Source organism: Eimeria acervulina, genomic scaffold (assembly GCF_000499425.1).
Source record: "Eimeria acervulina Houghton genomic scaffold, Eah_scaff36, whole genome shotgun sequence".
NCBI classification, from domain to species: Eukaryota; Apicomplexa; class Conoidasida; order Eucoccidiorida; family Eimeriidae; genus Eimeria; species Eimeria acervulina.
The window spans coordinates 12150-37245 of NW_013547358.1; the positions used below are offsets into that span (position 1 = coordinate 12150).

Here is a 25096-nt window from a genome sequence, read left to right on the forward strand (position 1 = left end):
ACACGCTGCTGCTGCTGCTGTTGTTGTTGCTGCTGCATAGGTAGCTAGAGAAAAGGGCCTCCTTAGTGCCTGTATTTGCCTTGTTGTATAGCAGATGCAGCAGGGGGCCCCTGGATACGCTTCTGTCTCCGTAGGTCTCTTGGGGGGCCCCCGCTGGAGACTCAGAAGGCTAGCACTTCCTTTGTCTTTAATGTGTCTGCGTAGGTTTGTTTAAAGTTGAGGTGTATACGGTGTATGCAGGTGCATATACACCCGGGGCCCCTAAGTGAAGGAAGGGCCCCAAAGGCGAGGTGAGCGAGGAGCGACAGGAGACACAAAGAATGCCGTCTCCGTTTGTCTGTCTCCTTTTTTTTACGTTTTCTCTCTACAGGGGTCTCCCTTTATTGTTTTTTTATTGTTTAATCGTCATCTATATAATCTTTATATAGTATTCCCCCTAGAAGGCAACGCACACAGACAAACCCCTGAAACAACAGGGCACAGGCGCGAGCCCCCAGCCTTCGTACGTTAAAGGCCTTTACTTGGGCCCTTACAGCCATCAGCTGTCTCCTATTTGAGGTGTATGTACACCTCAACCCTCTCAATATCTCACTGAAGGCAACAGGCTCTTCTTCGGTGCTCCCCTGTGGGGCCCCCAGCGCCCTGCAGCAGACAGAGCAAAGGGGGGCCCCCCAGCATGAGGGTACAAACATGAAGGAGGTGGGCCCCCGCTAGCAGCAACCAAAGGGGCCTCTAGTTTATCTTCTGTCTCTTTAGCTGCCGGGGGCCCCTAACTGTCCCTTCTGTCTCCAACCTCGGGGGCCCCTGAGGGCCCTCGCTGTCTCCTTTCTCCCCTCAAGGCTCTCTGGGCTGGCGTCATGAGGCCCTGCAGCCACCATGGTGCCCTCGAGTCTGCGTCCGCTGCAGCAGCAACAGCAGCAGCAGCAACAGCAGCACCGGCAGCAGCTGCCCGTCTCGGGCCACCACCTAGGGGTAATAGTCCCCCTACCTTCTCTCCACAGCTGCTTCGTGCGGCTTAGGGGGCCCCCATCTGCTGCTGTCTTATGGAGGCCGCAGCGGCACTTCTGTCGCGTGCTGCAGCTGCAGAGGCTCTCGTCTCCGGAGACAGGGGCCCTCTATGAACGCATAGGGACCCCCCCAAAGGCTTTAGCAGATATTGCTGCCTCTTCGGGGGCCCCCCAGCTGTATGTAGGCTGGCTAGGTGCAGGCCTGGGCCCTGCGGAGGCTGCCCTCTTGCAGGAAGCAACAGCAGCAGCAGCAGCAACGACAGCAGCAACAGCAGCAGCAGAAATTCTGCCGCATATAGTGTATATCGGGATCGCTGCTCCTCTCTGCTCCTCCCTTGGCCTCAAGAAGGGGGAGCGGGTGGTTGTTGCTGCAGTTGATGTTAACCAGCTTGAGCAGCAGCAGCAGCAGCAGCAGCAGGCTGGGGGTGGTTTCTTTCCTTCTGCTGTAGAGGTGGCGCCTCTAGAGCGAGAGGACTGGGATGCAGTACAGCTGCATGCAGCAAGTCTAGAGGAGGAGGTGCTGCAGCAGGTGTCTCTTTGTCTCCCTAATCAGGCCTTCCCCTTGTGGATAAGAGGAAGCCCTAAGCCCTTCTTCTTACGTGTCTGTACACCGCAGCAAGAGACGGAGACAGCAACAAGCGCAGGAGACAACAAGGGGCCCCCCTTTCTGCTACTCAACCAAAACACTGAACTACACGTGAGGCCCCTTGCTCAGGCAGCATTTCGGAGGGCCCCTGCTGCTGCTGCGGAGGAAAGAGAAGAAGGAGGCTTCAATGGAGACAGCAGCAGCAGCAGCAGCAGGAGAGATGTCGTGAGGGTGCTTCCCATGCAGCAAGAAGAGACGGAGGAGATAGGGGGTAAGCACGGGTGTTCATCTGCGGCTGATGACTGCTGCTGCTGCTGCTGCTGCTCTCCTCAAGGGGCCCCCGAAGGCCATGCAGCGTGGCCTTATGTATGCTTGCTGCATCCTTCTCACGTGGAGGCGCTGCAGCAGCAGCAGCAGTGGCTGCTGCCAGCCCTCAGGAGCAGATACTTCCCCCTACGGGAGAGGGAGGGGACAGTCTCCTCTAGGGGACAGAGGGAGAGGCTGGAGAGACAGCTGGCGCAACTTGCAGCAGCAGCAGAGGGTTTGGTGGTTGTGTGTGTGAGGGGTGCACCCTCGCGGAAGGGATCTCCTGGCAGCAGCAGCAGCAGCAGCAGCAGCAGTAGGTGGCAGGGGGGCTCCGCGGTGCTGCTGGCTGCTGCTGCGGCGAATGTGCCCCTGGGCTGCATGCGGCTACCAGCTTTCGTGCGGTGTCTGTACAGCTGGAGCTTGAGCAGCCGCGTGTCAGTGGAAGCTGTGACTCAGCTGCCGACCCTCCCCTCTTGTCTGCTGCTGACGCCGATTGTCTCCTCTTCTCTGCTGCAGCAGCATGTATCGGGGGCCTCGGAGGAGACAGACAACAGGGCCCAAACACACAGCAGTGGGGCCTCCCCTGCTGTCAAACAATCTGCTGCTGCTCTCCTTGCTGCGCTGCTGCACACCAAAGAAGGTGCAGCACAAATCCTTGAGGCCTTCTTCGCTCTCTCAGACGCTCCAGCTACAAGCAGCAGAGACCCGGCGCCTGCAACAACAGCAGCAGCAGCAGCATCAACAGCAGCTGCTTCTGCTGCGTGCAGCAGCGTACAGGAGAGTGAGGGGCAACGAAGCGTGGAGGCTGCAGTTGCTGCCTTTGCCTGTTTGATGGGCCGCCTACTCTGGGACGGAGGGGTCCTTCGCCTCGAGCTGAACCTGAACCCACAAGTCAGGCGCACACTGCTCTCGCAAAACAAAGCAGAGACACCCCAGCAGCAGCAGCAGCAGCAGCAACAGCAGCAACAGCTGCTGCTGCAGCAGCAAAGCACAGAGGCGGCTGATGGGGGCCTTCTTCACGGTATTCGCAGTTCATTGGGGGCCCTGCCTGCGGTACGTTTAAACCATTCGGTTGTATCAGCGGAGGGGTTTGAGGGCCGCACACAGGATGGCCTAATGGGGAGACACTTGACGGAGAACAAGGGGGCCCCTGCAGAAGGGGGCGCCTTGGAGTCCTTGTTGGTAGCTGAAGAGTTGCAGGAGCTGGAGGAGGGCCTGGGGGACTTGTATGTCTCTCTATCCGGCGAAGCTGCAACAGACGGAGAGCAAGAAGCAGCGCCTCTCAGCTCAGCAAGCAGCTCCCCAAGTCCAGAGTACGAAGGAGACAACGAGGGCTGCTACGCAGAGCCCAAGGTATCCCCCCACATGCATGGCCCCCATTCACAGCCCGAGGGGCCCCCCAAGAGGCAGGGGCCTCCAGAGTGGGCTCACTTGGCAGCGTTCTGCAGCGAAGTGGAGGAGCTTCACCCCGAGTGTCTCCGCGGGCCTCGTCCCCTGTGTAAGGAGGATTTGGAGACAGCCTCTGGCGACAAAAGTGTCTCCTCAGTGCATGGCGGCAGCCGTGCAGGCCACAAGGGACAGTGTGGGGATCTATGGTCGAAAGAGATGGAAGGAGACAGTTGCGGACATGTGCGGGTATCTCTAGATGTTCTCGTTTCTTTCAAGGCAAGTGATACAGGAGAGGTCTCCTGCGACGCCCCCAAGTCGCTGTCTCCTTTCTTCAGTGCTGCTGTGCCTCTGGCCTTTGCCTCACTGCACGACAATCAGCCCCACATCTCCCCGCCGATGCATGCAGGAGAAGGGGGGCCTTCTTGTGTCCTTTTAAACTCTTCTCTAAAGACTCTTGTGCAGCAAGGGGGCCTTACAGCCCAAGTTACCTGTCCTCTCGTGGTGTCTCTGGGGCCTGAGGAGGAGACAGCGACGACTGTGGAAGGCCTTTGTCTCCCCCTGAAGCTGGGTAGCGCGCCTTCCCCCAAGGAGACACCGTGGGGCCTGCAGCAACGCAGAGACAGGCCTGACAAGAAGCCTCCGGAGGAAGAGCATAGAGAAGTGTCCTGGACTCATGGGGCGAGGGGACTGCACCTTGTGCTTAATTTGCAAGCAATCGAAGCAGCACAGCGCCTTTGGTGGCTGGCGCCCCCATCTGTCTGGCTCTGGGGCCCTGCTGCCTTGGCAGCTGCAGCGGATAGCGGGGGGGGAGCGGAGATGCAGCTGATGCAGTTGCTGCAGCAAGGCTGCTTGGAGGTGCCTGTGGCGGAGGCCCGCTGGGGCCTTTTCCGCAGCACTCATGTGTCTCCGTTTGGTCCCCTTGCGCAGCTGCTGCATCTCAGCTGCTCTAGGGGGCCATTTCTGCACGACTTCGCTCGCCTCAGAGCCTTTGGAGACAGGCCAGAAGCTCTAGCCAGAGCAGGTAAGCAAATCTGCGGCATGCTCCAGCCCCACAGCGGCTGGCATGTTTTGGGTTGGGCTGTATGGGGCTGTATAGTGCATAGGAGTTGTTTCTTTTCTGTTGCTGCATGAATGCAAGCCAGCGGAATGCCTGCAGCTTCTCAGCAAATGTTTGTCTCCTACCAGGAGACAGCTTTTTGTTGTTACTTCCCGGGGATGAGTGCGCACCTTCTTCTCTTACCAGTTGACGAGGCAGAGGCCTAGCGCAGCAAAGGGGCAGAGACAGACACCCTTGCCAAAGCCTCCATAGCCCACAGTGTCTTCACTGTGCCTCAACGGAAGCCTTTCCTAGTGCATGTGTATGCTGTGGGCCTTGTGCGTCTCCGCAGTGTACAGACGGCTGGGAACTGTCCGGGGCTGTCGTTGGAGGGTGGAAACACCTGGGGGCCCCACTGCAGTTGAGCAACACTTCGCCAGGGCCCTGAGCCGTCTGGATCTCTGCACGTTGCTTGTAGGTGGAGCAATACAAGGGTTGGTGGGGGGGGTCGAGAGTTGTTGGGAGGGGAGGAAGAAGGCCTTGAGTGCATTTGGTATTCCAGTTCCTGCATGTGCATGCATGTGTATGCTTGTGTATGCATACATGCATGCACAAGCATACACATGCATACACCCACATGCGCGCCTCCCATTAGGAGAAGAAGTTTTTAAGCTGATCCCAGCAGCGTGCGGTGCGGCGTACAAGGGCATAGGTCTCCTGCGTCTGTTGGTTGTCTCTTCCGTCAATGGAGACAATATACTAGAGGGGGCGAGACTGGCTGTGGCTATTGCTGTGTTGCTCTCTGCATGCATGCGTTTGGCAGGCGTGCGGCCCCCGGGGCTGCGGGCGATCTTCTCTGTGTCGAGCCGTCTGCATCGACGTAACGCGTCGCCTCGGTGTATTTAGTAAGGCAGAAGGAGACAGGGCGAAGGGACGAAGCGCCGCCAGTGGACGCTGTGAGCTGTACATACACCCGGAATAGTGTGGGGTGTTATGCGGTTGCAGCCTTAATTCTGCATTGCCGACTGCTGGCCCGGGAGACGATCCCCTCAGCTCTGGTTTTCCGAATTCTCTCGGCTGCATTTGATGTCGCGGAGGCCAACAGTCCCTCTTTGCTGGTGCTAGACGACCTGGTCGGTGTATATACATTGCAACAGGAGACACTGCACTTCATCGTCATCCCCGTAGCTGCGTTTGCTGCTGCATAGGGGTTGCTGAGGTGTTGCACGCGTGTTGGATAGCTGTACAGACGCCATAGGGCGAGCAAGCAAACAGCATCTATAGCGGCGTTTTGTGGATTAAAGTTTTGTTTTGTTGCCGCCGGACTGTAGGGTGTTTGTGTGTTGTGTTGCGGGAAGACAACCGACAATAAGAGACAAAAACAAAACGCTGAAAGGACAGGGTATTACGGTTTTGTTTTGTTTGCAACTGCAGGATGTTTTGTGTTTTTCGGGGGAAGAAGGAGGCGGTGGGCCGACTGTGGCGGAGGCCCGAGGGGCGGCGATTGCTGCTTATCTGTGCGATATGATTAAAAGGGTCTCCAGTAGGGTTCGCGGTGCATGCACAAGCGCCTCTGTAGATGCAGAAGAAGGCCTTTGCTGCAGCATTACCCCAAGGGGACTACAAGAGACTGCAGCACGGCGGGTTGTAACTATGGCCACTGTAGTCGACGCTGCAGCACTGCACCCCCTCTTATCACAGCCACTGCTCTTTGGCTGCTCCCCCATTAACCTCCACTGCGACACCTGTATGCCACACAGAACTGTCTCTGCACTGTCTCCTCTCCTTGTTACAAGGCCCTCTGCGCATGGTCACTTACGCACGGGATACCGTTGTGGGGAAAGGAGACAGGCCTAGCCAAAGGAAACCCAATTGTATCTCTGTATAAGCTGATAGACGTGTATATCTGTACAGGTGCATTTATACGTATATGCATATATACGTATATGTAGATATATACTTGTATATTTGCCTGTACTACGTTTCCTCTGTGGAGCTGTATGTATGTCTCGGTGATGCTCAATAAGTTGCTTGCGGCTGCCTCTGTGCATGCAGCGACTGTTGGCGCCCGCCTAGAGCTGCTGGAGAGTCTGCTGCACGCAGCCCTGGCCCGGCCTGGTGCATGCGCCCAGGGTTTGTATGGCCAGAGCTCTTGCTTCGACGTGTCGCACGAGACAGAAGTCTCCCCGAGTCCAGACACCCCATTAGAAATGGAGGACGTGGATATGTGGGAAATTGCAAACCAGATCGAAGGCTACAGTCTCACCGACCTACAGGTACATCTCCTTGTCCCCTTCCGAAGCGCTACACGTGCTGAAGTTGCATCCGCTAGACACAGTGTACGCAGCTGGCCAAGATGGATGCCTTTCTGTTCACCTTTTAGTCTGCGGCGCGCATGTGTCGTGTGTCCCTTCTTTTTTTCTGTTCCTTTTCTAGTTTTGCATTATATGTTTTGTTTGCTTCCGTCAGGCCCTGGTGTCGCGCGCCATTGGGGAGAGTCTGCTAACATTGCCGTTGAACCCTTCGCCAGGCCGTCCGACTGCCGGTGTAATTTGGGCTTCGCATTTCCGTGCAGCTTTAAAAGATTTCCGTCCTCGAGCGACTCAGTGGCAGTCATTCATTCAGTGCGTGCAGCTATCGGGCAGTTTTCTTTTGCAGCAATGCATGATCGCTCGCTGCGTGTCCTGCGTTCACGCATCTTGGTTCTTTTATATGCTTTCTCAGTGAACCTGTGTGCATGCTGCTGGGTGTTCGAGGAAGTCAGGCATTCAGCTGACCTAGGGTGTCCATGTTTCTTTCAGGACGGATCTACGTTACTGCCACGTCGGGGGATTGGACAAAGTGAGTGCGGGACTGGGCCCTTAAGCTGCACTGAATTTGTATTTATATACGCGTGTTTATGTGTATTTACAAATACGTAAATATGCATTTGTACCTATGGATTTGTATCTATGCATATATATGACTCAATTGCCTTTCTGTGTTGGTTGAGGACTGCAGGCGAAGGAGGATCTGCAGGACTTGTTGACCCTACAGCGGCGGTATCCTGTTTTGCTGAGGGCTTCGGGCATTTCAGTGCATCAGGGTCTGATGTTGGTGGGCCCTCCTGGGTGCGGAAAGACCCACCTTGCTCTCGCCGCCGTGGGGGAGGCGGGCATCCGCTGTATTCAGTGAGTGCAGGTGCAAACACAGCGGGAGAGAATTTTGCAGTCTGTTCGTTTTCTGTCTCCCCTTATAGGAGATAACACACTTGAAACGCAGGCTTCCACTGGAACGTAGGACCCGCAACACAGAGACCATGTAAAAAGCTTGCTGCTGTTGCTGGTTTTGCGTGCAGCGTTAAAGGTCCCGAGCTGCTTGGGAAATTTATCGGCGCCAGCGAGGCATCCGTCAGAGATGTGTTTCAAAGGGCGCAGGCGGCGAAGCCTTGCGCAATTCTTTTTGATGAAATTGAGGCTTTGGCCACGAGGTGAGCAAGTTGCCTTCGTATGTGTTGTTTATTAATATTGGCTATTCCTTCAGTTTTTGTTTCTTATTGCCGTGCTGCCCGTTTATTGTTCTGCTTGCCTTTGTTCGCGTCCTTTTCGTCTGCTTGCTTGTTTATTTGTTGGTAGTTTCTGTTTGCTGGACACCTTGTTTGCCTGTCTGTTCGCCTGGCTGGTGCTGCCATATGCAGGTCTGAATGAAGGTATCATATCACCAACCCACCCAACTCAGTAAATTTGGCTGCTGCTCGTTGTGTGTGTCCACAGGCGTGGAGGCGACACAACAGGAGTGACTGACAGAGTGGTCAATCAGCTCTTGTGTTATTTGGACGGCATTGAGGCGCGCCAGGTAGGCGTGCATGCAGCATTTGGAGAGGCTTCCCGGAGCGGGGAAAAGGCCTTATAGCATCGCTTGAGAGACATACCTGCAAATGCCCTACCTCATGGATGGGCGCCAGGGGAGAATTGTAGCTGCCGGACAGCATCCAAACGAAACAGCAAGTCACATCCCGAAGGGAGATTTTGCGTTCAGGATGTGTTTGTAATTGCCACAACGTCTCGTCCCGATCTTGTTGACTCTGCTCTGCTGCGTCCTGGTCGATTTGAAAAGGTGAGTTAGGCGTACGCTTGTCATAATCTGCCTTCAATGGTGTGGGCTTTGTGCTTGACGCTTGCTGTGATGCAATTTTCCCTGGTGCTGTTGCTGTTGTTGCGCGTGCTGGCATTGCTGTTAGTGATGTGTTTTCCCTTTTCTATCTTGTGGAGGAGAGAAGTTTTTAATGGGGTTTGCTGCATGCGCCCACTTCTAGGTCTGTTTTTGCGGAATGCCCGTAACGGACAGTGAGAGGATGGGAGTGCTGGCAGTAGCGCTCAAGTCTCTGAACTGTGAGACTTCGCTCGACATCAGCGTCGTGGGGTCAATGCTGCCATGGGCGTTCAGTCCGGCAGATATTCAGGTACTGGGAACCCCTCCTTTGGCTGCAATTCATTGAACTTGGTGATCAGCTTAGGCGACTAAGAAGAAATAATGCGCCTTTTCGCAAGCAGCTCTGAATTGGAGTGTGTTGTCTTGCACTGTATTGTGTTGTCCTGCAATCTGTTGTTTTTTAGGCAGCAGTAAATCAGGCACAGCTATTCGCCGTTCAAGAGGCTCTTGCAAACTCTACAAGTATGCACGTACAAGCAAACGTTGCATGCATTCTTGCCCGTGCGTATCCGTAGTCGTCGGCGTAGCCTAGAGAGTGTAGCGCTTCTTTAAAGGGTCTCTAAGCGCTTGTCGTTTGGTTTTGCAGTTCGAGAAGATTCCAGGGAGCCGAAACGGGCTACAGTCACCACGCAGCACATTGAAGCCGCCCTGAGAAGCTGCAAGCCTTCCCTATCCGTGCAGGTACGGCGTAACGGAACAATTGCGTTATTCAGAGAGTCCTGCATTTTTCGCACCCTGCATTTATGTAGGTGAACTTGTGTGGTGCTAGCATCGCGCGGCCGTCACAGGAACTTCAACGCTATCATCGGTACTGTCTTCCTTATTTGAACAAGGCCTACCAAGAGCGGGTTCAGGCAATCGAACGCCTAGTCGTCTCTTCTTCGTCGTCCTCCGCACAGAAAAGCGCAAGCGGTGTCACTGGATCCGCTCCCATTTTGAACGACGGCATAAATCTGTCGGAACATCCCGAGGAACGACAGGAATATTTGGAATCACGGGTTCAGAAAAAGAAAGACGATTTGAAGGACAACGGTAGCCCCATTCCGCATTCAGAACAGGATGCCGTAGGATTTGGGACGGCTCCAGACTCCGTGTCTCACTCTAGCCTGAGTTCCTTTTCTCTTGATGCTAACGGGCATAAACCATGCACGAGTGACCAGGAGAATGCAGCGGAGGACAGCTTTCAGTGCATTATGCATGGGCCGGCGCGAGACCAGGAGGCTGTTCCACCAAAAAAGGGACGCCGGCGTGCAAGATGTCGAGAAAAGCTCACGGGTAGTCGTGTAGCTTTGGCGTGAAGTATCTTTAAAAATAGCGAACAGTTGAGCGCTTGCAGAATGCCTGCGGCTTACTATTCACATATCTTTGAATTTTCTTGGTTCATTTTACCGTACAGCACTCGGGCTGAGGAAGCTGCAGGCGCTCTGGCGCTCGCGCGTTCACCACCAACAGGGCTAAAATAGGCTGGTTTAAAGCGTGATGGAAGAACCCGCTGCTGCGCAGTTGGTCGAGGCCTTTTCACCCCAGACAAGCGAAAGCGCACAAGAACGGTTGTACACAAAGTTTGCAAGGGCCCTCGTAGAGTGAGGGGTAAGCGAGTGAGGTGATAAGCAATGCCAGACAGTATTCGAACAGTTTGTTGTATAGTGAAAGTATCTTTGGAGCTGCATCCGGGCAAGGAATGCCATCCTTGCTGGCAACCCACGTCGGCAGTCCACATCGGATGAACGAATCCTTTTATTTGCTCGTCTTCCTCGCCTAGAAAGTAACTCCTCAGGCAAATTCCTAGTGCACGGGTGGAGAGTGTGCGCTTGAATATGACGTACATGCTGTTTCCCTGTGTGACTCAGTAGCAGTCAACCCACAAAAGTTTAAAGGGCCCAGGAAAGTGGCTCGTGGTAATTCCTGTTTGATTTCAAACTATTCACCCTCTTGTTTTTTCTGGCTTTACATTTTTCAACGGAGCGAATCGCTCAGCGACTGTTGGTTCGTCTCGTTAGGAGGCAGTGGGCCAGCTCGAGGTGACCTTGGTTCCACCACGCTGGTGATTTCGCAGAAAACATGCCGAAAACGTCTTGTTACTCTTGAATAAAGTCAATTTTTGTGCATTTATGCATTTTAAACCTAGTTTTATTGTTGGTCTGGCGTACATGCTGGCAGAGTCGGATAGACGGGCAGTGAATGAGCAGATAGGCTTTGGGTCCAGCAGCGAAGTTTGTGGGGCCCAGTCGCCGCTGTCCAAAAGAAAGCTGCTGCATGGAAAATGCATCACTAAATCAACAAAATGGAAATTTAGTGGGTATGAGTGCCACTTTCACCGAACTCTTAATCTTTTCGGGAGGTTTGATGTGCATGCGCTGGACATTTGAGCCACAGGTCCCAGTGCCGTGGAACATCTCCATAAGGCGGATCTGTTAACACTCTAGAAGCCTTGAACGGCAGGTGTTTTCAAGTTATTCGCAACAGGTCGTGTTGTTTTTGCAATCAAAACACGAGTTCCTTGTATACTTCTCGTGGGGTGTGCGAGGAGTACGTTGTCGCGTTGAATTCTTCTTGCACTGCCGAACATGAAGCTGCTACTTTCGGCTCTATTTGTCATTTATTTGGTGTTACCACTAAAAGGGTCATCCTTGCCGATCTCTGTTCAAGCAGCAGAGCAGGGCAGCATATCCTCTCCAGCCGTATCTGCGACGAAGCGTTCAATTGGCGAAGCTGACAATGCTGCTGACGGCGAAACTACACTAAGATGGTCTTACTACACTCCTTTTTCCGAGCTCGCCCCTCGACAGAAAGTCATGGGTGTGATTAATGCTATCGCTGTCCTGAGAACCAAAGCTTCCCTCCTCGAGGAAATGAAACACGCATTTGAACCAAGGACAACCCCCAAAAGTCCAGGAATTGTCAATGGTGGCTCGCTCCCTGGACCGGCGCTTGCATACGGGGATTGCCGCTTAGGGATACTTCCGTTTGAAGTGTGCAGGCATCTCGGCTTTCTTGACAGTGATCCAATGGTTGCTCCCAGCTCCACGCAGAGCAAATTGCTGAGGCTGGTAGGAGCCAGCTCTCTCGTGGCGTCCTTCAAGAAGGGCCAAGTATACTTCACTGACGACCCTCACCTGAACGCAGTCCTAGGACCTCAGCTTCTGGATTATGCAGTGAGAGCTCTGAGCTTGTTCTGGAATTCCCAGCTCCTCAGCCCAGCTTTCGATGCAAGAGGGGTAAACTCGGAACAGATCAGGCAAGCATTGTACTACGCTGACGCCTTCCTATTCCAAACTGCAACACAAGCTAAACACATCATTCGTTTCAACCGGTCGGAGTACGACGATGTAGCGAGTTGGCTGGCACTGCTATTCTCGGACGCCGAGCCAAACGCTAGTGCTCACCGAGAAGAGGAACCCCAGCCAGTGGAAGAAGATGATGGTAGAAAGCCCTCAGGGGAAGCAGCAGCGAATCGGGAGGGTAAGCAAGAAGCCGGTACTGTCAGGCCAAAAGCAGAAGCGAATGCGAAAGGTAAGGAAGAAGCCGTTACTCTCAGGTCAGCTGAAACACCTGCTCCAGTGCCCTCTGGCCAGAAGGAAGAAGAAGGTGGAATGTTCGGTGGCTTTCTCAGCCGATTGTTCACCTCACAGTCATCCAAACCCTCTCAGTCCCCTGCCTCGCCACCAGTCCAACAGTCGACACAACCAAAGAACGCAGAACAGGAAACATCACCAATGAGTTCTTTCTCCGCTTTTGCCAGCTCTGTCGGCGAAGGCCTGACATCAATCGTGACTAGTACAGCCCGAGGTGCTGCTAAGCTCGTCCAAGGAGAAACCCCTTCTGCTCCTTCTTCGGGGCCCAAAGAATCCATTGTTGATAAGGTGACTGAGGAGCGCGTCAGCAGCATCTTAGACGCACTTCCCGAAAAGGTACATGGCCAGTTCCGATGAGCCGTGCACCCTCCTGTACGAGTATGAATTGGTAACCCCCATGGCATGCAAGCAGCTCAGAACTGCACTTTTTCCGTATGCAGGTGCTCCTGCTTAATTTATACAGGTACAATACCCTCATGTGTTGCGAAGTCGCACCCTTCCCCACTGTATCCCCCTGACCATTTGGTGGATGCGCTCCACCCAGTTCAGCCCCTCTGTATAGGGCAACAATGCATGTCCCATCCACCCGCCAAAACTACTGAAACAACTAGTGCTTTCTACCGTTCCACCCAGTACCCAATCTAAGTTCTCGATTTGTGCCACTTGGCCTTTTCTGAACGCAACTGTGCTGGATACGTGCCCACTACGCTACGCCTGTTCAATTCCTTCAACGCAATTGTACGTCCCAAATGAGAGGATGCAACTCTCAAAGCTTTAACATCAGTCAATCTCTGACAATTGCGATGCGTTTTGCGTTAAGAGCTTGTAGTGCCAGTGCACAGAGCGTGGTGCAGGCACGTCTTAGTAAAATACTGGTACACTTGCTAAGAGTTGTCAGATATATCCTACGACGTCGCTACGGCAGAATGATGACAGTCATGCCTTGCACGTCCAGCGACCGTTCTAACAGCTCGCTACCGTGGGGAACATTCATAAACTAGGCACTCAGAAGTTGTAAGTAGCAGCATCGCGCCACTGCACAAGTATCTCGACAAGCTGGTCACGTTCCTTCTGTGACTTGGCCCGAAGCGGCAGCTCAATGCCCGATGGATTGTCTTCGTTTGGTGGGCCGAAGATGCAAAGACAAATCTTCGAGGTCACTGCAGACAGAACAGGGTAGCGAACAGAGAACAATGGCACTGCAAGTCTCCAAATGCGTAAAAACGAACGAGCAACCCAGCTGCGTACGTCAATTCAAAAGCACCGGCAAGCTGACAGAAACGAAACTAATTCAAAGTGGCACCGAATACGCTAAGTCCTGCAGCTGCTAACCGCTCCTCGACTTCTTGTTCGCCTTGACAAGCGCAGGGTGCGACAAGCCCTTTGCAACGTTTCGGATCCGAACAATAGGCACGCGGTTGTTCCAGTCCGTTTCATTGCCAACATTCCACTCGAAAGAGCTGCGAACAAGCAGCAAAAATGTTGCTGCACTATAGCACGCGCGTAGCACAGCGGAAGGGGGCCTGTTCTGCAAGATGAGTCACTTACTTGAGGTCCTGCGAACTACGCCATCTGATCTTCTCTGCATCCTTGTCGCCAATGTACACTTTAAGTTCGCCACCCTTACGAAGGGCTTCTTTCACGTGAACCGGTAAGTCGTGTACGCCATTAGGATATGGGTCCACATTCCACTGCGTAATGTTCATGTCCAATTCGGTTACAGTGGACGCAAAAGCGTCCATAGGATCGAGGTCTGCGTCAATTGAACAAGCAGCAGAACATGACTTATTGCCGTTTTGCTAAAATGACGCCTACGAGGGAAAAGGAGGGGCACCCAATTCATTCCCTACACTCACTTGAGCCCAGCGCATCCAGTGTCTTCTGGCACTCATCGCGAATAGCCTTCTCTTCGGGTTTCTTGTTCCCTATTTTTGATATGCTCTGAAGCAGCAGGGACGCAAAAACGACGGCAACACACGAATAATCACTGGGGCATTGCCTCTTGAGAGCAGCGCGCAAACCCAGACTGTCACACAGCGCGTACCGTTTTGAACGCCGCCACAAGTTCCCTTGTCTTAATGCTCTCATACATGTCACCCGATGTCATTGCGATTGAATTGACGATGATACATGAAAGCTGAGCAAGAGACAGCTCCCCGGGGAAAGAATTGAGGGCCTGCATGATCATGAGTTCTCCTCCACTCCCTACAAAAGAGTCCTGACCCATCTGCTCCGATACGAAGTATGCAGCCACACCTGCGTCGAAACAGTGCTCACGAGAAGTACGCGAGCTGACAACAGTAGTGAACATAAAGCGCCACGCAAGGAATCCGCCAAGCCATGCTAACCACACCATATGCAAAACGCAGATATGCGAAGGTGTGAGTTGGAAATACCCATGCAGAAGTACACATGCAGCGGCTCTTACCAAGAGACACACGCTGTAGACGCAGCTGTTTCGCATGGCTTTCAGAACCAGCGCATGCGCAAACAGCCTGAATAATTGCTCCGATCATGACCTCATCCATCCCCATGTGATACCAACCACCTGCGAGCCACCGACGGAATGCACCACGGGTTGAATTGGCTGTCCACACAGAGTTCCTACAACATTTCAATCTTGCACTGCCGTGCAGCCCTGCAAAATGTACTGTGATTCGTACCGTAGGCAGCATTTGCAAGCTCCTCGGGGTCTGGCTCAGCTTCTCGAGTTTCGCCATTCTCGTCTGGCACAGCACCGGACTCCTCAGCTGCCTTCGCAGCTGCTTCATGCAGCGCCTGCACGGCCGCCGCACGTTCCTCTTGCGGCCTTGTTGTCAAGGCGAGGAGGCAAAGCAGAACTCGGCAAGCCTCCAGCATGACCATGGGCTGGTTTATCGACTTGCAGATGACATTCGCTACGGTTGCGATACCACCTGGAGGAGCAGAAGACAAAAAGCAGACAGCATTCTCAGATGAACACAGAAGATAATCGGCAAGGATACCAAGCAGCATCTGATCGTCCACCTGAAGCAACGTCATCGTACCCGCATTGCAGTACTCGAAAGCAAGCTCCTGCGACCTAATGATGCGCCGTGTGCAGCGGAGGCCACCCACAACAAGATCGGTAACCTCATTCCCCTCAGCGTCAACATCCACGCATCCGACAAGAATGGAAAATACATCAGCCTCCACCATGCGCTGAACTGAAGGCATTAGTGAAGACTGGATGCTCAACAAATGAATGCCTGCAAGCAAAACGTCCACTCAGATGCAGGATCTCGCGTTCAACCTGAATGTTGTTCAATTCGAAGTGCACCCTCTGTCCCCCATACGGAAAAAATGAAATAAGCGATGCTTGCCTACCCAGCGTCAGTAGTCCTACGTCATAGTCGAACTGGTGAATAATGCGAATTGTCGTTTCAATTCCCCCATTGTCAGCAAACGCTACGGCATTTTCTTCCAATCGGCAAAGAGATGCTTCTATATCTAAAAGAAGCATTAAAGCCTTCGTATCCTGGCGCCCCTGACTCGCAACCTGAACGAAAGAACAGCAACAGCCAACAACAGCAGCGAAGCAGGTTTTTGTATAGTTCAGTCTCGTGAGACACTCGTAAACACATGCGACAAATATGACAGCAGCAGCTCCAATGGAAACTGCACTCCACCTTCCGTACAGTGGGCCCTGGGAACCTACCTGCATGCACGGTAGCAAACAAACACCAAACTTCCGCATGTTATTTGGGTCATTCTCCATCACAAGGTTGGCCAGAGTACGGCAACCTGTTTCAAGTTGTGCATCCGGGAAGTCCCCAGTCAGATTGCTTAACCACGCGCTGTAGGCATTCTCAATTCCTGCAAGGCGATGAGCGCAGGACACATGACTAGCAGTGAGTTGCGGCGCCCAAAAACCAGTACAGGCAAAATATTTGAGAAGTCTGAGGATAGTGGCTCACCAGCGTCCAGGAATGGCTGGATATTTGGCGTGTACAGAGACAGGTTGCTAATAGCTTTGAAGAGCGACTCCAAACAGCGTATAGCAGACCGCTCCGTCGAACCGTCGTAATTTGAAAGACCCTGAGAATGCACGCAAGTTCCCCCACACAGTCGCTGTGTCAAAAGAAACATCAGTTGTGCCGAAGCTATACTAAAAGTTAGCATAGTCTTCCATGGTACTGGCTCCTCCTCACCTTCACGAGAGCAGCCGGGGCTCCATTAGTACCAAGATGGTGCTTCATTTGCTCATTCTTGTAAAGCAAGTTGCAGAGCAACACTGACGCCGCATTGCAAACATCATATTCTTTGCAGCGCTCGTTCAAGACACGAACGGTGAGATCTGGACCTCCCAGCTTGTGGAACAGTTCGGTGTTCTTCTTGTGGCCAATGCAAATGTTCGCAAAAGCGAGACATGTGTTCGTAACTACTGCTGTCGCCTGCGGATTCGCAAGGGACCGCTGAAGTAATTCGTTGCATGCCGCTACGCCATCCAGCTCTCCAATTTTGGTCTTGATCTCCGGCACCACTGCCAGCGAACCCAGCAAGAAAAGGACGTCCGGCAGCAACGCTATGTCCGAGTTGAGATTCTGCAGCACAACGGGGAAACAAAAGCCACAAGTATGAGGTAAAACTTCCACATCCCTTCCCGCGGACGAAGTATACAAACAGTGCCATCAGGGTCTGCTTGAGCGAGCAAATGTTCACCTTTACTATAGCAATCAAGCGCTGCAGCACATTAGCCTTCAGCAGCTCGTCAACATGAGCATCTGAGACTATTCGCCTCATGGCACGGAATACATGCCTCAGCAACGCAGTCGAGTACAGGCCCTTGTCGTAGTCATTCCAACACCGGATAAGCTCAGAGACAGCGTTCGTCTTGTTGTAGAGGTTACGGTTGACAGCAGTGCGCTCGACAAGCAAAAGTCTAGAGCACAAGTGCTCCTCCTTCCTTTCATTTGATAGGGTCGTGTCCTTGTTTATCCTGCTTACTGCTTCCGTTACGATATTTGGACAGCCTACTGTTCTTGCAGCATCTTGGGCACAGGCCGGATTCTTGCAGCCAGCAGCTAGGGCCTTGACGGAGTAGAGAACAATTTCTTCATCTTTTACGCTCTTCATAATCGACAGTTCCATCTTGACGAAGTCCTGCTGCTGCAGTGCTTTGTAGTTAACTGGGGAAGTCGCGAAAATCTCCAGCGCCATGTTCCCGTACTGGTGATCAGCACCGATTGGTGTTTGCCAATCAAGCTTTTCGCCGTTGTACATAACCAATCGGCCGAATACGAACTCAAGCTCCTCTTGCAAAACTGCAACCTCCGGAATTGCGATCGAGAGTGACGACGCGACACGGCCGTTCAAAAGGTCGTAGACATCCTTGCACGTCTTTTCGTGCGGCTGGTCGTCCGCCATGGCTTGGCGAATCATGGCCGTCTTCTTCTTTAACTCGACAGCATCTTCCGCTCCCCCAGCATCGCAAAGAGCGTCTACTCTGTTCAATGACTCTTCCACGCCATCAGTTGCTAGGAGTTGCCTTCCGTTGCCCTCAGTTGCACACAGCTGCATCAGTAAGTCGCAGTATGCATCGGCGCACTCCGCATTACTCGCTATAGTTGCCTGGGCCTCACCCGCAGCCAGCAGTGGTATTGCTTCCTTGATCGTGCGAGCCGCCAAGTTGGCATCGCTAGCTGACATGGCTGCAAGCGCTCGGCAAGAATCGCGGAGAACGCCTGGGTTATCTGGATAGTCCTCGATTGCCTGTATAATCAATTCAAAGCCCTTCGAACGCTCGACTTCACAAACCAGTGCGGCGGCCCCAGCTGCCATAAACACCCGGCAGACAGCGCACAGCATAGTGGCACGTGCCTCCTCTGGGAGTTTCTTTGACTCCTCTTCGGCCTGCATCCTCATAACGAGCTTTTCCAAGGCCTTTTGCTTGGAAAGAGCATCCCCGTACGACTGAGAAAGGATCAGACGTTCCACCAAGTTTGCATAAGCAATCATGCGCTCCTGGCTAGCATTCGCTCCACAAAGCGTTTCGCACTCCCGCAACGCAGACCCATCCGCAAACTTCGGAATCGGATCCGCACCCGAGACAGCTCCATTGTATGCAAGAGCCCCAAGTAAATACATCCCTGATGTCACGACAGCGTCGCTCTGCTGGTGCTGCTGCATCAACAGCAAAGTAAGGGCGACTATGTCGCCCGAAGATCCGCTCATGTCTGCAGACAAGAAACAACCCAAAGCACTCTGCAAAATACAGTACGCCATTACGCCATTCGAACGACCCAATGTGGAGGAGGTGTTGAAGGGCATGCAAGCAACTTACTCTGTATTACGAGCGCAGCTCCATTTGCATCCTCTGCGAAGTATCTCAAGAATTCGAGAATGCGAGCAGTCGTCTCTGCGTCATTCTTATAGGCTTCCAGCAAGGCATAAGTTTGCGGGAGAAATGAAGGTGCAACCTCCTGAAGTGTAGGCATGCTATAGGGGTTGGCAGCACACGCAGCAAGGGTTCGATATCCTGGGACCAGGAAGCCCTTGTTACTGTCAACCTGCCCAGAGGCGATCATGGAGGCAAGCTGATGGAGCAAACCACTGCTTGCTACTGCCCATGCTCCATAGGAATCATTAGGATCGTCGAAGCATCGGTCGCAAAGTCTCCGTGCCACAATAGCCACGTGTCCATGAAGTCTCTGGTCTTCCGGTGCCATCTGAAGCACAGTCGTGAGTGCCGTGAGGCATTTTTCCGTGTGCTGCAGCGCGTCTGCTGGATCGTCAAGGGGGGCAGCCAAATACATGGCCAACTGCGCACACAGCGCGTCCACCGTCGCCACTGTGTTCTCGTCGCCGCTCTCAACTGTAGAGATAATCTGAAGCATGATGCTCTTGATCTGTTCATCCGCACCCATTTTGGCAAAGAGCTCGCCCCCAACCCTTGTGATATCCTCATCATCAGGGTGAAGGCGCATGGCGTCTGCAACTTGTCCCATAGCGCCAAGCTCCTTAAGAACGGGGCGGTCTTCGCGTGTTGTAATGCAATTCAGTACACTCAGCAACTGATATGCTGTTGCGCCGCTATTTTTCTGCTTGTCAATCGCAGACGTGAGGATCATACATGGAGCGCGCACATCATTTCCGTAGAAACGACGGAGGTCATCGTGCACACCCAGCAGTGCCAAGGTTGTTGCTGCCTCACGGACAAGTTCTTCGTCGTCTCCGTAGTTCTCGATGGTGGCATACAGCGCGTTGACAGCACCGGCATCACAGATCTTCACTGCTAGGGAAGGATCGTTGCATGTCTCAACCAATTCCCTGAGCGCCTTGATGGCCACAAGCCGATTTTCCCTCTTTGGATCTTCGCTTACGACCTTAACAAGCCTGTTGAGAAGGTTATCAAAGTCAGGCTGTGCCACTAAGGCTGCGACCCGCGAAGGAGTTGTAGCCAAGGCCGCAAGGCACCCACAAGTCGCCGCAAGCACTGCTGCTGAGTCCTGGTAGTTGTCAATCCCACTACAAAGAGTAGCAACAACATTGCGCTCGAACGCGACATCTGCCGACTTCCTGTCCGTCTTGACCATGAGCCGCAGAGCTTCCAGAGAGTGAAGAGCGGCTTCCTCGGAATGCACGCACTTTTCAGTGCCATTCACACCAGAGTATATGCTCAGCACGCTCTCCACATTCCCCGTTTTGATGCAATGCACACACCCAGTCCTCACCGATGCCATTTGCTCAACGGCATGTGCGATTTCCGACATCGTGGCAACATACAAATCATTGCCGAGAATATCGTATTCCGTTGCTCCCAGTGCGACAGCCTTGTTCCCAACAGCGTAGTTTGCAAATCGTTCAAGGTCCGCTCCAACGCCAAGACGGGCAGCGATCTTTGCTCCCTCGGCAGACACCAGAAGCTCGTTCAGCTCGACAAGAGCTTCGTGCATGCCCACCATACTGTTCTTCTGCATGGCATCCTTGCACTCCGCAACTCTTTCTGCAATTTCTCTCTCCAGAGCGTCCACGGGCATGAGCAGGGCCAAAAGAGGAGCAATAGTCTTCTTGAGGTCCTTGCTCTTAGAGTGGGTTCGCATCGCCACCTTCAAAGCGGAGAGAACATTACATCTTTTCATGACTTCGGCTGAAGACGGGTCAACCTTTGCGCAAGTCGCTAAGACTGTGAATCCTGCAATCTGAGCATCTAGGTACATCGGCGACTTGTTGAGATACTGCACCACAGCGTTGATGCATCCAACTTTGATGAGCACTTGCACGCCACCGCCGGAGTCACACAGAGCAAGGTAGTTGAGGGCCTCAAGGCAGTTGATCTGGGAACGCCTGCTATCTGCGTATTTACGCATAACTCTCATTATTGCCTCAACTGCAGGTTCAATGTTTTCCTTGCTGATCCTGCTGGTAGCCGCGACGTCCCTCGCACCCGCTGTGCAGTGCACCAAGATGTTGTCATCAGGCTCCTCGAGCTCTACAATGCGTTTCACTGGAGGAAGGCACGCGATTTCGCACATGCTCACTAAGACAGGGGTAAGATCTCCGTCCCCATTCACCTTGATGATCTTTACCGTTTTAAGCCCTGCACGAATCACGCGGCCTTGGCCCTCAAAGCGTGCTCCGTCAATCCAGTTTTGAACGCCCTTCAAAATCGTTTCCGCTGCAGGAACCAAACGCGCACAAGTACCACCGCACACTCAATAACGTATGTCTTCACATCAGCAATACATAATTGCAACTAGCTGTCGGCGTACCAGCATTCCTAGCCTCGAAACACTGCCGCAGATGGCTAACGCGACTGAGGCCGGCAACGGCCGCCAGCGCACGATAAGCGCGGTCAGGATCTCCCTTTGCCGTCTGGATAGCAGTATCCAGGTCGCTGAGGTGACGATTGCAGTCATCCTCCGTTGCAATCACGCTCAAACAGTTTACACCGGAGTTCACCAGTGCCTCATTCTGCTCGTGCTCAAGCATTGCCTCCAGTACGGCATCAGCGCATTCAGTGTTGGCCATGCATGTCTTCGCGTCTGCCACTTTTGAAAGTTGCTCATAAAGCTGTACAGCCCCCTGAACGATGGTGGCGTCCTGGATGTTTGCCCGAATTGAGGCGTTAACACCCTGAAAGCCGCTGTACTCCAAGATGCTACGGACACTGGTCAAATTGCCGGCCAAGCGGTTAAGGGAGAGGATCGCGTTTGCCTGAAAAGCCGTATCTTTCAAGTGGTAACTGCAGCACATTGCGCAGATCTCCACTGCCAGGTTAGCCACCATGTGTTGATGAAGCTCAGCATGCTGAGAGCCTGCGCGTAAATTCATAAACAAGCTCGACACGCCGCCGCGCTAAATTTCCATTCATTCCCCTCACAGGGCATATCTTTTGCTTTAGCCAGACAGCCTTAGTCCTCACCAGTGGCAACCAGCTCCATCGCCAGGGGAGCGAAGTCAGAGTTCTCCACATGTTGGTACAGCAGCGGAAGGACCGTCGCGAATGTCTGATACTGCACAATCTCGCTAGCAAGACTTTCGCGGGCAGCGAGAGGAGTCAACGCCATGCAGAGAGCTCCCAAACACTCCAAGTTATCCGTGCAGTAAGAAACTGCGGTTGCTAGGGTGGCCACTGCTCCTGACTGTACCATCGAGTCCACGTTCGTCGGATTTGAGGCAATGCGAGCCAGCATTTTTGCCGCCCCACCGATCACCTTGTAGATTTTTTCCGGGCTTGATTCGATTTGTGTAAGGCTGCTGTTGATGAGCTCGCACAACAGAGGGATACCTCCAGCGCGCACAATCTCGTCCGTAAATGATGAGATGTACGACATGGATCCAAGAGTTGTTAATGCTTCGTCGTGCTCGGGAGAGCCAGGTGAACTAGACTTAAGAGTCGCCAGGCATTGCTGTAGCTGCTCTGGTCCGATCATCGATGCCAGGGCTGCCGAACCCTTCGAGAAGGCCCCCTTCTTGCTCCTATACTTGTCCATAACGCCAATGCACTGCTCCAGTACTGTGCGCTGCCCCTGACCCTGTTCTGCCATATGCCTGCAGGCGTCGAAAACCGACTCAACACACTGCACTGCAGGTTCAGACATATCCCCATTCGCAAGACAGAACTCTAAAACCTGACCCATCCCTCCCGCTGCCGCCGCTGCCTGGGCTCCTGAAGGAGAGTTCGTGGCGACAGCAAGAGCCGCCGCAACACGCGATGCCGTCTTCATGTCCACCTTTTTCGAAAAAATTGCTAACAGTCCCGGCGCAAGGGCTCCTCCGTCCAGAGGGCTCCCCATGCTGTGCATGTTCTCAACGAATGTCATCGTGTCCGACACGGTTTGTGGTTCGCTTGGACCGCTGGAAATGTCCACAAATCAGCACATCGTCGGTCAGAAACATGCCACACTGCCTGCGTGCTTTCACTAATTTCGTTAACTGCACCCAACCGTCAGCGACATTCATGCTTACAACTTGTGTAGCCGAAAGAATGCTTCCTAGAAATGAGCGTAAGTGAGCTCACCTGTTGACAATCGCGAGGCAAACAGCCCCTCCATGCGTAGCCAGAAGTCCAATGCGTCCAGCGTCTAGGTCACTTTTACATGCGTCAGACATAGCCCATATGACTCTCGAACAACAGTTCATAAGATCCTCGTCATCTGGAAATGTTTCCACTGCCGTCTGCATAGCAGGGAGAACTCCCTTGTCCATTGCATCTTGGGCATTTTCCCTTAAATGCACACGCAGTCAAACGCCACAGAATTGTACATACATTGTGAAAGACTGTGTTACAGGCAACTGGTCTACCGTGCAGCCTGACAACTGTATATCGCCTCGGATCTCACTGATAGAGCTGGTTGGTAGGACTGCAAAAATCGGATAGAGAGCGCAAACCGAAAAGAAGCATGCGCTTGAACTTCTGATGTTGAATAATTCCTTGCACCGCGGTCGCCACCCCGGCGTCCGGGCTTCTCTTAACTGAAGACAACAGAATGCGCATGCCGCATCCCCGTGTAAGCTTCGCTAAAGCAGTGGAAGAGCCGCTCCCCACGGAGTAGGAGCTTGCTTCCATGCCTGCAACGTAATCATGCTGGTGTATACAATCCAAATGATACAGATACGGTCATAACTCGACATGAAGGGAGCAAACTCTGTGTACACTTCTGCACATAGGAATGCCACGTGGGACGCAGGAAGGCATTCGTCCTTGGGTTCGTCTAGCCCGTTAGAAGACCCCAACAGATTCAAAAGATGACTCAAAAACGTGACGAAAAGCACAAACACAGCAATAAGGACCTCCGGTGCTCGAAAACTTGCTGCCAAGTTTGTGTAGCTTGGGGACCCCCAACACGTTCGCCCCAGCTTGTGGGCAAGAACCTGACTGACGTTTTCCCGCTACCATCTTGGCAAGTCATTTGGAGGTTCCTCCTCAAAGAGCAAGAAGCTGAGACCGTATCTCCTGAGGCAGGAGGCGGAAGACTGACAGGAAGCACAGTTCCCTTGGGGCACGCGTTAAACACGCGCCTGAGGAACCGAAAGTTCAAACAAGTTCCAGAAGAGCTAGATATAGTGACGAATACTTTGAATGTGCGATTCTGAACAGGCGTTTTACGGGGAACAGGACGCCGCTGACAGCTCTTCGGGCTGTCCTTGGCCTGGCTGGCCACGGCTTGCTCCTGCGGCACACCGCCATGCAGATGGACAACGTCTACGGACGTCAGAAAGACCGTACGGTGCAAAATGATCCAAGCGTTCTAGAGTATCTTGCTTGTTTATCTCATTGTATAGAGATCTCTACTCAATGTATAGGTCTCTACGTTAAAAAGCGAGAAGCGCTCTGCACCATCGGTGAACGGGTCAAGCCACCGAAGTGCCGTGGCTACTCTTCTACTACCCCTAGGCGCTTAGTGGTTAAATAGTATGTGTGCGTGGAAAGTGTAAGTATCTAAAATTGATTGAAGGTGACAAAAGGCGAAATACCTCTCCGTCCAAGCATAGCAGGAGAACTGGCGTGGTCCTGTGGGAGGCCGGTGGTGATGGAGGGGAGGGCTGCGCAGGTATACATGTGAGGTCCTCGGGTACCTCTTAGATTGCAAAAAAAAATATTTTTAAGCCAACCCAGTTGCGATGCACTGCCATATCTGCATCGAGATTTTGGTGTTGCTTATGGACTCGATCGAGGTTGGGCGAGTAGTGGTGCTATTGTGTTGGGGGGACCGTACAAGGTCCAGCAAAGTTGAAAGCAGGGATTGCTGCAGGAAATATCTCACCAGCCGATGCCCTCTGACGTTCGCACCTGCGAGGTGTTGCCTTTGCTCGTTGAAATGTTGCACTCGCCCATGTGGATTCACTGGTTTGGTTCAGAAGAATGTTCTGAATTCCTGCGTTAGCATGTTTGGAATGAACCTACCTATATCTTCTCCTACATCGCAAGGAGGGCTAGAATACATTGCTTTCCTACGCTTGTATGTGTTTACGCACAGGTGATCCTCTGAAGGAACTGGCTGCGCTCCCATCAATTATCCCTTGGAGTTACTAGTGCGAGCAAAGTTCTTTTCTGGCTATTTCCACTGGAAGCAACTTAGTCAACAGGGTGTATTGGTTGAAGTGCCCTCATCCAGTCCTTTATCCCCTGTTATCTTTCTGTAGGCTATCTTGATATACAGTCACTTCTACTGAGACTGGCACCAGCCCGTCAGACTCCTAGTCCCCCCTTGGGTTGGCACAACAAGTAAAATTGACTGCTTTGTCCAAGCTGTGTGGAGCAGAAACCCATTAGATCTCCAAAGCAACTGCAATAAATAATATCACAAAGTCAGAAAAACGAGTGCTGCTATTGTTTTCGCTCCTGAGTTAGCTGGCCATATTAGGGTTGCAAAGGAGGTCTTATTGTTGGTGAATTGGACTAAAAAAACGCTCATGTAAAATAGAGATTACTCAGCACTGTATCACGCTGGAAAGACACGGATAAGACTGCGTTCCACAGCCGTATTCGCAAACTGTATGCCACTTGGGCCTCTGAATGGACATTCTGAACTGTAGCAGCAGA

The 25096-nt window shown here is 52.9% G+C and overlaps 3 protein-coding genes across 3 annotated transcripts; 2 read left to right on the plus strand and 1 right to left on the minus strand.

Moving 5' to 3' along the window:
- Positions 1 to 876: 876 nt before the first annotated feature.
- Positions 877 to 9813, plus strand: EAH_00007720 (peroxisome biogenesis factor 1, putative; the record flags this gene model as incomplete). Its single annotated transcript, XM_013392141.1, has 15 exons — positions 877 to 4309; positions 4677 to 4798; positions 5148 to 5280; positions 5330 to 5457; positions 5759 to 6071; positions 6380 to 6600; positions 6794 to 6948; positions 7126 to 7165; positions 7325 to 7494; positions 7662 to 7793; positions 8077 to 8158; positions 8342 to 8419; positions 8619 to 8748; positions 9102 to 9196; positions 9265 to 9813. 15 exons carry the CDS (start codon positions 877 to 879, stop codon positions 9811 to 9813), a joined length of 5781 nt encoding a protein of 1926 aa, XP_013247595.1.
- A 1269-nt stretch (positions 9814 to 11082) lies between these two features.
- Positions 11083 to 12447, plus strand: EAH_00007730 (hypothetical protein, conserved; the record flags this gene model as incomplete). The annotated part of the gene is made up of 1 exon (XM_013392142.1): positions 11083 to 12447. One exon carries the CDS (start codon positions 11083 to 11085, stop codon positions 12445 to 12447), a length of 1365 nt encoding a protein of 454 aa, XP_013247596.1.
- Positions 12448 to 13095: 648 nt separating this feature from the next.
- Positions 13096 to 23449, minus strand: EAH_00007740 (hypothetical protein, conserved; the record flags this gene model as incomplete). The annotated part of the gene is made up of 19 exons (XM_013392143.1): positions 13096 to 13250; positions 13423 to 13550; positions 13639 to 13843; positions 13947 to 14031; positions 14135 to 14346; positions 14519 to 14638; positions 14754 to 15005; positions 15117 to 15317; positions 15436 to 15607; positions 15767 to 15924; positions 16026 to 16146; positions 16260 to 16652; positions 16771 to 18284; positions 18392 to 20725; positions 20820 to 21365; positions 21473 to 22407; positions 22571 to 22777; positions 22893 to 23025; positions 23434 to 23449. The coding sequence occupies 19 exons, from the start codon at positions 23447 to 23449 to the stop codon at positions 13096 to 13098; spliced, it is 7887 nt and encodes a 2628-aa protein (XP_013247597.1).
- Between the last annotated feature and the right edge of the window lie 1647 nt (positions 23450 to 25096).